At 37.3% G+C, this 12,500-nt stretch overlaps 1 protein-coding gene across 3 annotated transcripts in view; it reads left to right on the forward strand.

Annotated features, from left to right (window-relative positions):
- Nucleotides 1–12,431, forward strand: part of LOC135203233 (hemicentin-2-like) — a 423,654-nt gene extending 411,223 nt beyond the window's left edge. For all 3 annotated transcript variants that reach the window (XM_064233007.1, XM_064233009.1, XM_064233008.1), the window contains 2 exons: nt 9,777–10,136; nt 11,415–12,431. In XM_064233007.1, coding sequence (XP_064089077.1) covers nt 9,777–10,136; nt 11,415–12,151 — 1,097 coding nt within the window. In that variant the 3' untranslated portion in view covers nt 12,152–12,431. The remainder of the gene's footprint in view (nt 1–9,776; nt 10,137–11,414) is intronic.
- Nucleotides 12,432–12,500: the final 69 nt, after the last annotated feature.

Consider the following 12,500-nt stretch of genomic DNA (forward strand, 5'->3'; position numbering starts at 1 on the left):
CGGGTTACAATAGTCTTGAATGACGTTTTCGTTGTTTTTTCTTCCTCTCTCTCTCCCTTCCTCTCTTTCTCTTTTGCTCTTTCGTCGAGAAAGAGGGGATGGGTGACCTGTCTAAAAAAAAGAAAAAAAAAAAACAATCACTTTCGTAACTGTTGTGTGTGTGTATGAGAGAGAGAGAGAGAGAGAGAGAGATAGAGAGAGAGAGAGTATGCTTGCTTTTGATAAGGGAAGTTTTGCAAATAACAATATGCAGATTTTACTGAGCACTCCCATATCCACACATGAAACACACTATCAGTATTTCTGGTTTAGCGTCACAACGCCCACCTTCAAAACTTCAGAACTTGCTTATCAGTGAGGGAAGTCGTTTATCGGCCTGGCTGCGGTATAATAGAAACGCCGATAATAGAAAAATCTAGGTCGCTATTTTGATGAGATTCAATTGGAATTGTATATATATAAAAAAAAAAAAAGTTCCTAAGCCCGGGTAAATATGGAGGGTTGGAATTACGAAGAGCATCTGTCCTTAAAACATTTGCTACAACAAATCATAAAATGAGTCATTCAAGTTCACTCAAGACAGCGACCCAACTATACTCTTTTTTTTTCATCTGTCCATCCGCCTGTGGTGTTTTTAAATGGTAACACTGCGTCCCGGGCTTTAGATAGTTACGCTATGTGTAAGTTTTAGGTAAATAAAAGGATATCTGGGTGTACATTTGCAACTGAAAAGTGTTTTAATAATTTCCTGTATGCGAATTACACCGTTAATATTCGAAATAGGATGTTATTATAATCGTTGAATGTAAGCTGAATTTAACTATCTAAAGCCCGGGACGCAGTGTTACCATACAAAAACACCACAGGCGGATGGACAGATGGAAAAAAACAGAGTATAGGAATTAGGCTACGTGGAAGGAGAAGGTGGAATTGCGCGTTGGTTGTGCTAGAATGTTAGTGTAAAATATGCAGAGAGGAGACCCGAAATAAATCAGACAGTGGTGTATTTAATTTGACCAGTGTCTCAGTTGCAGAGGAATTTGGTTATACAGTAAATTTAGAGCTGCTCTCCCACGTTAAGGTTTAGCTATTGATTCTTCTAAATAAAAGAGCCATAAATCAGATTGGGATCTCTACCAAAACAATATCGCTTTTTGCCGGGCACTAGGCTTACCAGTGGTCAAATTTTCATTATTATCTTCGCCTAACATTTTACATAATTCCGGCACACAAATAGGTAAACCTGAAAACATAGCTTTAGCAAAATAAAAATAAATATTGCATTCTGCAAAAAATAAAGGCATGGGTCGTAATGTTGTTGCAACGTCGAGATGATATTGTTAAAACTATTACATAGTTCATATCTTCATTCTACATTACTAGGATGCCGATATCCCGTCTGGACATCTGCAGCTTTAAGTAATATTTCTGGTAACTGCAACGTCTTTGTTTTGCAAACGATTTAGACCACAGACAGGATATATCTAATTTAATCATATCGACAGTCTGTACCAACAGGGATTTTTCGTTGGCACCTGCAATGCCTGACCCCTTGAGGTACTATTAGTAATATACTACTCGTTTTGCCTAACATAAACTTCCACGCTCGGTTTAGTGCTTTGCTGTTCCACTACATAGGACAAGATGTCGTTCATTCCTTTTACTGATCCGATGTTGGAAATCTACGCGGATCTTTAATACTGTTTCAAAGTTTCATGTATTTTTGGCAGATTACTCTACCGTACATCGCGGTTTTATATGTAGATCATTTTTTTTATTATACATTTATTTATTGCTTTCGTTTCTCTGTTTTCTATTATATATTTAATTGTGATCATTCTATTTTTTGGGCTCTTTCTTTGGAAGTCAGCAGCCATTTATTTTCCTCCACGGGAATTTTTTGTTCCATGACAATAATAAAGAGAAAAAGATGACGGCAATTTAAGCACGCCAGGTCTGAGTTCAGACTTTTGTTTCAGTGGTATTTGCATTTGATGTAACTTTTTTCCAATTTTTTTTTTTCGCTTTTGTACCTGCGAACGTTCAAACCTTATCATGGCCATTAAGGAAGTACGAGAATACAGCGAAATCGATCATTGGCTTGGCGCATGCAACGTACAAGAGGACGATCAGATAATTGGCTCTCTGAATAAACATATGAGCGTTGGTTGCGTGCGGAGGTCTTATTCCTCTCTAAGGCTGTGTTAAGCGAGCATGAATGAACAAATCGTGTGCTTTAATTGCCGGCGCAAAATGCGAAATACAAAAGATTAGTCGAGTTGTCATTTTATGTTCCAAATTCTTCCCTGTTTTTGTCCATTCCTTGATCATGAATTTTTTTGTAACACTGTCTCGGTTATATGAAATTCTTTGATCATGAATTTTTTCGTAACACTGTCTCCGTTATATGAAATTCTCTTGGTATGTTTCTGGTAGATGATTGGTCTTTACGTTTGTTACGCTTCTTATATTCCATCGGATGAAATGTTGGACGCTGTTTATGTTGGCTGTAAAATATGCCGTAAAAAGACGCGATCTTGCAGACTGTAAGTTGAAGAAAAGTTTATTTCTCAGAATATTTCCACAATTTTGCATTAGCAGAATAGTTGAAGAATTATTTGACGTTTCAAATTATTTGATAGGTTTCTTGGCTTCATCTGTTATTTTATGGTTTAAAATATTTCATTAGCCCCCGAAGTCATGCCTTCCAAGTTTCTTCAATATTAGAGGAAAAACGGAAGAAGCAAAGAATGATGATAACAATATTTCCAAAAACAATACCTTTCGATGTAAAGAAATAGTTATCAGATTCAGCAGTATATGTCTTGGCATCATTTAATTCTGTCATACTTGAAGGCATTATTACAGCACAAGGCTGATACGCAGAAGACCTTAAAATCGTAGAAAAAAATAAACAAGTAGAAAATACGCCGAAGATTCTTCGGCGCAACCGAATTTTCTGTATACCTTATAGTGCTGTAAGAAACTCTCAGCTGCTGCTAATGAGACTCTCAGGGCTCATGAAACTTTCAGCCACCACCCAATGGTGGCCTGTGATATTGGCACCTATGCCGGGGTCAGGTTATAGGGCGGCAATTTGATAAGTATGATAATTGAAAGGTGGATGATCAACATACAAATTCGCAACCCTTTAGCCTCAGTAGTTATTAAGATCAGAGGTCGGACAGAAAATGCGGAAGGACAGAGAAAGCCATCTCAATAGTTTCTTTTTACAGAAAATTAAATTATGTGTAAAAATGATGAAAGAGATGATTTTACAGGATTTTTCAGGATTCAGCTTTCAGAATCTAATTCTTTGAGATTTAGAGAGAAAAAAGGCTAAACTTTTGGCCTGCAAGCTGGCTTAAGAACTCGAAGATAGGTCACGGTGACATATTTTTGGGGAAAGTAGTAACCAACCCCTAGACACTTGCCTACCAAGTTGTATAAAAAATAGAGAAAAATAAAACTCAGGGACTTACAATGCCCTCATGACTGAGATATATAGCTGGGTCAAAATTGTTTTCATAATATACTTGAACGTTCCCAAGATAAAGCGCCTACTTTTTAAGTTTCATCAAAATGAGATAAAGATTAAATTTTGAATCTACAATCGACCTGTGACAGCGGAAATTGGTAAAGACGAAAAGATATATTACGAGGATATCCTCTTTCCCAAAAGGTACCCGACTACCAAGTTTCATAACAAAGAGAAACTTTTGTCTTATTTTAAATTCTGACCTAGAAACGAAGGTTAAGGTAAAGTATAATATTAGGTTTTGAAAATTTACCATAACTCCCACATTACCTACCTGTTAGGTTTCATCAAATGCTGAGAAATATTTAAAATGACGTCACCTATGTCCTTGAAGACAAGTTAAGGATGGGAATATTCAAGAAAAATACTTGCTAATATTGAAAATACTAGGCCAATTTTAAGTGACGTATTTAAATAGACCTGCTATCCTGAAAAAAAAAACCCAGGGAAAGAACATAAAACAGTGTTTTTGAATGATAGAGACATCGAACTATCGTGGCTTCTCTAATCTTGAAAAAATAGTAAGATATTAGCTTCAAACTGACCTTTAGCCAATATAAATACCTCTACCAATTCTACTGATAATAATATAATAATGTTCTAAAGGGTCCACAATAATACAAAGTGTTAAGAGTCCGTGTATAATTTTTAAGTCTTTACAAAAAGCATTCGAACCCTTCCCTGGGTTCATCTTCAGTCCAAATGAACAATGGTTACAACATGTACAGAGGTAAATTTATAAATAAGAGCCGTTGAAGATCGTTGACACCGGTCGTTAGCTCGTTAATAGGCCAGGTGATGAAGAAAGAGGGCAGTTAACTCCAACTAGGTGATTTCCTCTTCCCTATCAATCTTTCTGGCTGCAGTTCTGTTGGATCTCCGCAATGGTTGTTGCAACGTAGCAGGAAGTCCTTCATCCGAGGGCGTACTACTACTACTACTACTACTACTACTACTACTACTACTACTACTACTACTACTACTACTACTAATAATAATAATAATAATAATAATAATATAATTGGGTAGGAGACCGTCTTTCAAGCATGTCTCGTTAAAGGTTATTGCTGTTTCAGCGTCATTGAACTTGTAGAGGTTCTTCTCTATTCTTCTAACAGCCGCTGTCAGAAGAATAGAGAAGAACCTCTACAAGATCAATGACGCTGAAGTAGCAGTAACCGTTAACAAAAATAATGATAATAATAAATATTATAACGAACAAAAAAAAGAAAAACTTTTGGTGTTATTTAAAAATATTTTAATTTCAATAATGATAATCAAACACGAACCAGTACAAAGAAGTGAAGTAAACTTAATATATGAATAAAGAAATATATAAAAAAAACACGGAAAGAAATTCATGGAAGCTTATATGTAATTTAATCTTGTAAACATGGCGTTCTTGCATAAACATATCCTCACACACTCGCAAGAATACAAACACACGCACCTTCATCGCCAGAGCAAACACGTGTCGGAGGATGCCGAATGGAGTGTGTTGACGCGAGAAAGAACCAGAGCCGAAGGGAGATGGCGAAACGAGAAAGGGGGAGAGGTCACAAAATTCCCAAACAAAGAGGGAGATGAAGAGATAAAAAGAATGCGCCAACGTTTGTTATCATTCTCTGATAAGATACGTGTATTCAAAGAAGCAGGATCCAACGCCGAGTAGGAGAGGAAGACTTTGGACTCTCTCTCTCTCTCTCTCTCTCTCTCTCTCTCTCTCCTCTGCGTTTGCTTGGATATTTGTCGCTGACTGTATAACTAACAACTCGATATTGTTCGTGTAATCAACTTTTTTATTATAAACTATTCTGCTTTGGTAAGCAGGCATTTCCATAAATGTATAAAAATACGCTGGACTCAAATACAAAATATAATGAAAACGAAAATTGGAGAAAATTATTATAACAAACTAGAAGAATAAACTGTAAAATATAAATTGACCTATTATAAAACTATTTTCACCTTGGTAGTTTTCAGTTCATGAAATCTACCAAACTTTACGTTATCATTCTGCGGTTATACTGTAAAGAAAAAGATTTCAAAATAAATCATTTACAATTCTTTTGAAACGGATTTTTATCATAGGCCAAAGATTTTACTTTCTATTTTTTATTCAGTCTCTTGATGAGAGTAAAGAAAAATATTTCAAAATAAATCATTTACAATTCTTTTGGAACGGATTTTCTTCATAGGCCAAACATTTTACTTTTTATTTTTTATTCAATCTCTTGATGAGAGTAGAATTCTTCATTGCATTAATTTGAGAGAGAAATTTGGATAACAGGTATCGTGAAAGTAGCCACAGAAATAATGCCTTCAAAGCCGACGGGATTTAAAGGGAAACAAACAGCCTCCAAGATAATTGTCATCTCCATCAGCGAAAGAGACTTCGCAATCTGTACATTTTCACGAAATGAAATACACGACGTACTCAACCTACGTTCGAAATGTTGGACAAAGCAGTCTTTCGGTGTAAAAATTCGCCGCCGTTTAGAGCAAACAGGCGTGCTATGTATGCGTTGCAAAGAACCTCTTCATCCGGAACATAAAAATGGAAATAAACCAGGTTCGTGAGGCTGGTACTCGCATCTCTCTACCGAGGATGCCGGCACGAGTGTCATGCAAAGTTACTCATTGCACAAGACTGTGCATTCACTGGAGGACAGAGACTTACGCAACTTTTGAAGGAATGCGCCACAAAGCTCGACAAACGTGAAGAAAGAGATTACACTATCTTAGAAAGGGTTTAATCATAGCGGGAAATAAGCGATAAATGCGACGAATAAGAGGACATAGCCGCTAAGGCTGGAAATATAATGAGAGAATGCGAATGTGATCATTAGCAGTCTTGGCCCTTTTCAAAGAATTCGCTTTGAAAGCCGCAGAAATATAACACGACCGAGTTGTGATACAAATTGTTTTTCTAGAAAAAAAAATTCTTAGGATAGAAAAATATTAGTTCTTGAAAGGAAGAAAAACACGAAATGTTTTTCCTTTTCCTAAGCAGGGAGACTTACATAACAATGGGATGACTGCAGGATTTTTTTTTATAAAGGATGAAAAACTTATACCTTGTAATTGAACTGCTATCTTTATATTTCTGGATATGAGATTTTAAGCGTAAAATGTTTATTTGTTTTTTTTGAGAAAAATTCAGAACAAAGTTCCACGAAATAACAATTCTAAAATGCCTTTGTTATTCGATTTCTTCTCTTTTACTGGGAAAGAAAACTCCCTTTGTTTTCTTCAACTTCTGCAGTGTTTTGTCTCATCGTTTTCTTGCATGCATAGTTACACATTTCTGTTTTGTTATTCTTTTTTCTCGATTATGGAAGTATTAAACGCATAGAAGGATGTCTACGTAAAAACAAAAACACGTACTGATTTACTTGCATACAGACACACAATCACATTATATATATATATATATATATATATATATATATATGTATATATATATATATATATATATATATATTATGTATATATATGTAGTATATGTATATGTATAGTGTAATATGATATATAATATATGTATATACCATATATACCAAATACATATTATATATAATATATTATATGTATATATATATATATATATATATATATATATATATATATATATATATATATATATATATAGTATATATATATATATAGAGAGAGAGATGAGAGGAGAGAGAGAGAGAGAGAGAGAGAGAGAGAGAGAGAGAGAATGTTTTCTTATGAGTAAGTGGTCTTAAAAGCTGCCACAGCAGTAGTTACTCCAAGCAGAAGGTTCGTCAGTGTATGTGTGTGTGTGTGTGTGTGTGTGTGTGTATGTATGAAGGTGAATTATAGATATTAAACACGAATAAAAAAAGTGAAATTTTCTGCGTATTAAATGATGATAGGATTGAAAGAGTGAGAATGAGGGAGAGCATTGAAGATGTAAATGAAACGATGATCGTAGGTTACCAGATGTGGTAAAGTTTTTTGAATAGAAATGGTTATGAAGAGTCAAAGGAAGATGAGAGCCTTATTGACAAGGACTGCGTTATGAAAAGCGCACGTGGACTGAGGAGAGGAAGACGTGGGAAGCTTTGGGCACACGGAGTGGAAGAGGCATTCTATTGGAAGAACGTTCATATCCAGGACGTGAGAAAATACTGACGCTCCTTCTGTATACGAATATGCAGTTTCTAAATTTGCGGGAGGTTCCTCTGCCTACGTGGTTTCATCCTTGATTCGGCAGTTAGCGTATAAAGACAACAACGGCTATTGTCTTTTGTTTTTCCTCTGTGGCCATCCTCTGACAGAAAATGGATGATGTTGAAAAAATATACATTCACTTTAGTCACGCCACAACGAGTTCCTTTGGGTCGGCACTAAAAGCCTTTCCTTCTGTCTCATTCCCCCGTTGTGTATTTTTCAGTAACCCCTGGACAATCCAATTTCATGAGGGCAGCAGCACACATCGGTAGTTTGTTTTTTCGTTTCTTATTGGCCCCGAGTTAGAAAGTGTCGCCTTTTCTGTATGCAGGGATGGGGTCAGTTTTCGATAAAATAAAGACGATAATACGTCGATACTTTCACAGTCAGCCATCTAAAATCTTTGCTTGTCTATCATAACAAGAAAGTTGAAGAGCAGTAATTCTTAGGAAGGAACTATAACAGAGAGGTATTGATCCCAAGTCTGTAAGTTTAATCGGGAGAAAAGTGGTGTGATGGATTTCCTAATTTTGTATTATCTAGTGTTTGTGGGACACATTTTCAAATTAAGTCATGTTATCTAATAACAATTAACCGTTTTCGCTAAAAGTAGACTATAGTGACAATTTTCTCACATAATGCATCCTAAAATCTTAAAGAAAAAAACAAACAAAAAACAATTGGCATTAGTGATACCATTAAGTAAGATGCATTTGAAGCAGCCGAGAGTACCACTTAAATTGCCTGATGATATATTATGATTTAATGTCATTAAGTAAAAAAAAAAAAAAAAAAAATATATTCTTCTCTAAATATATTTCTAAATCTAGAGGTTTGTGTTGTGTACATGAGGGGGGAAAGGGTAAAATATAAGAAAAGACTGAAAGAGCCAAGTCGCTTCGTGGGAAAAACCGCTTTGTATGAAAGCTTCTTTTCCGTTTTAGAAGATATAAGTTGATCTCTTGAATAAAAAAAAAATACTATATCAAATTCCTTTAATAGAAGAAATTTCATCTGAAATCGGAATTGGTATTAGTTTATAGATGACGTTCACAGGCAGACCGCTCTTCTAAGATACAAACTACAGAGGTTGATCAAGAGAAATTTCACAGTAAAGAGAATGAGAGCTGTATTATTTGCAAAATATATTATTATTACTATTCAACATGAGTTCACATTCATATGAAACAAGTCATGAATGCAATTAAAAGTCCCAGAGAGAGAGAGAGAGAGAGAGAGAGTTATAGGGTATTTCACAAAATAAATCAAATAAATAAGAAGAACAAAATCATTCAAAAATTAATATAGCAAACACGGATAGCTGTTAATGAAAGTGAAAATTCTAAGTAGTGTTGCCGTTTCACTTAAACTCCTAAGGAATAAACGTTCATAATACTGAAAAACGTTCACAATTCTGCCATGTGTCCATCCGCCTGTGGTGGTCGCGCATGGTAACACTGCGTCCCGGTCTCTAATTAGTTACGCTATGTCTAAGTTTTAGGTAAATAAAATTATATCTGGGTGTACATTTGCGACTGAAAAGTGTTTTAATAATTTACTGTATGCGAATGACACCGTTAATATTCGAAGTAGGATATTATTTAAAGCCCGGGACGCAGTGTTACCATGCGCAAACATCACAGGCGGATGGACAGATGGAAAAAAACTGCGACCCTGTCAAGTACAGAAAATGGCGCTACAAAACAAGCTAGACTCACTGATACTGTAGTAAGTGCAGACACCGATGGCAAAAGCAAAAGTTCCGTTCAGAAATAATGCCAAGAAAAAAATAAGATAGATTCTGATTCTGCATGGGATGAGGGTCGGCATTCTTTCCATAATTTTATAACACTACACTATGTGTGCGTGCGTTCTTTAAGAAATTTTGTATTGTAAGTTACATTACAATAAAAGAGAGCCATTTTATTGATGTATAAAGTATTTCATTTGGTAATTGATTTGCCTTTTATGACTCCTGTTCATTTCTTGTTCTCACATAAGATTTTTGTTGAATTACAAGCTAGTTCCTTCTCTTTTGCAGGAGAAAACAAGTCCTTGCTCTACTCTCCGCTGATCATCATCTTCCTGAGCATTGTGGGTGTGTTCCTCACTCTTATTGTCATCCTGGTATCAGTCACCCGTTGGCGTAAAAACAACCTCGTGAACAACACCTCCTCCAGTCAGTCTTCTGCCGCGAATCCAAATCCTACCAGTCTGCCACTGGAACCTCTTCGGTCAGAAGACCCCGACCTGAAGCCCTGTCCTACCAAGGAGGAGGTGGACGTCCCGAAGGTTAAACAAAAGAAAAAAGTGGTCGTCGTGGTGGAGAACGGAACCAAGGACTCCCTGGATGACATGGACGAAGGGGAGGCGTCCTCCGTAGACGTCACCTCCTCCAAAGGTAATATTCTTTTCCATCTCTACCTGGTCTCACTGTTCGGTTTCAAGAGCACCAGGCCCAAATGACGACGAGTATTTGATGTGGCTTCGTTTGCGTTCCACTTAGTTTCTTATTTCTTATTCCTTAACTAACTCTCGTTTTCCTCCTCAGTATTTTTGTAGGCAATTGCGTTGTACATTTGATATTCCCTTTGGCCATTGCAAGATTGACCAGAATTTACAAAGGGCCTAGGATAGTAATGCTTTCTGGGTCGTGAGAAATTTGTATATATAAAACTAGTTTTAAAGAATAAAGGAGATAGGTTGTCTTCGTAATGAATCAACCCTGTTTAATATCTTTAAAGATTCAAATCTTGCCAGAAAATCAGTCCATTTTAGAGGAAACTAGTCCCGTGAAATAGTATGGGCTTTATGTTAAATTACTTGAAATGTATAGACGTTAAATACTGATACTACTAGAACGTACAGCGGCGTCTGATGCAATAGCAACCGAGTTTTTAGTGAACAGGCGTTGAAGATGTACACTGAGATGATGGAAGAGCTACTTCATCAATAGGCCTTTTCAAGCTAATTTCGAAAACAGGAAATCTGCATAGAAATATTTTAGAGGTTTACTGTTAGACAGTGACCTATGACATGGGTTATTTATTGTGTCTATTACCTGATTATTATCGCAAAACACGAGGTTCTTAGCGTAGCTTGGCCTTGAAGGTGGTGAGCATAGGTATGAAGGTAAAGCATAAAGCAGTAGATATCTGTTTTTGGCAAATGCTGTTTTATCTGGGTATAGGTAACATTGAGGATATTATGATCAAATCTTGGAACATTTTGGAGGACATGAAGATCTCGATGAATAGAAAGACACTGAATGAAGATACAAATGAGTGGATATTAGTGCAAATGAGCTTACTTAAAGTAACCACGAAGTCAATTGCCAGTATTCGTTTTAAGATGTCTCTTTGAGATGGCTGCCATGTATCTACAGATACAACAAACTTTTAGACCCTTTTAACAGAAGCAAGAGATATAAATAAGACTCCCAGGTTGTACTTGTAGCATGCCACTTCAGTTAGAAATATTGTTTAAAGTCATCTACTTGTAGCCATCCATCAAAATATAGCTCCTGCTTATTTAGCTAAATTGATGTCAGTGTCATTTGGATAAAGAATCAGATTTAATTACATTCCTATGAATATTGGTGACGGATGTTTCCAGCGCAATGCATTTTCTGTCTGCCTATTGAATAATGGCGACTTTCTTCATTTTCATTCTCTTTCAGATGCCTTACTAGGACGGCACGGTCCCTCGCACCATCTAGCCAATGGATCTGCAGGATACTACGATAGCTTAGGAAAGACGTCCTTCCCATCGCACTTCCAGTCTGCTTCTTCTTCGGCAACGTTGCCGCGTTCCCACCGTGCCGCTGCCTCCTCCTCCTCCTCCTCCTCCAGTGCCCTCCACCAGCATGCCCCTTCCACGAGCGCCAATGAAAGTAGTCAGAACAGCAACAATTCCTATCACTTCAATACCAGATATTCGGAGACCCTCCCGAGAAAGCTGAGCAGGGGTCCAGACACCTACAGGGGCGGAGGAATTCTTCGTGTCGGAGGGAGCAATGATGGATATCGAAGTGTTGGAGACAGCAGCGGCGGCGGCGGCGGAGGCCATGGAAATGAGCCTTATGGAAATTACCGCGGTGGTGATCCATACAGTAGCGGTGGGAGCACCCTACGGGTGGCGTTCGAGGACACCTATCGTGAAAGCGATAACGAAACTCCGGTGCGCGATGTTTATCGTGGGATGGGTCGGGGACAAGGTTTCGGTGGGAGTGCCGTAGATCTAAGCTACCATGACAGAGGATCCACTTACCATGGCGTGGGAGGGATGATGGAGGATCACCACATTCCTGGAGGCAGAGGTGGAGACAAATACCAGCTGCTCGAAGAGCTGAAAAATAATCCTAAATATGTTGTCCGGACTCGGACGTGCGAACCGAATGACGAAAGTTTTGTGTAGCGATGGCTGCTGTTTCCTTCTTTTGATACGGAATCCGATGGGAAAGGAAAAATGGAATGACCCCAGAGTGAAATGACCTCTTTAAAGACTTGTTGATGACTGAAACTGAAGTTTGTAATCACTTTGTTCGGAAACAGGCGGGCGAGGGAAAATTCAGTTCCGAGGAATCAGCTTTTTAATGTACGATATAGTGACGAGAGACAACACAGGAACTATGGATGTAGATGCACTCGCTGTCAGCTGTACACTCGTGAGGACTTTGTAACCGCAACTGCCATTTACTTTTATGGTATCGTAAAACTTGTAAATCACACTGTGAGGAACAGCCAGGCCAAGCACAAATTATCAT

This window comes from Macrobrachium nipponense, chromosome 33 (genome assembly GCF_015104395.2).
Source record: "Macrobrachium nipponense isolate FS-2020 chromosome 33, ASM1510439v2, whole genome shotgun sequence".
Lineage (NCBI taxonomy): Eukaryota > Metazoa > Arthropoda > Malacostraca > Decapoda > Palaemonidae > Macrobrachium > Macrobrachium nipponense.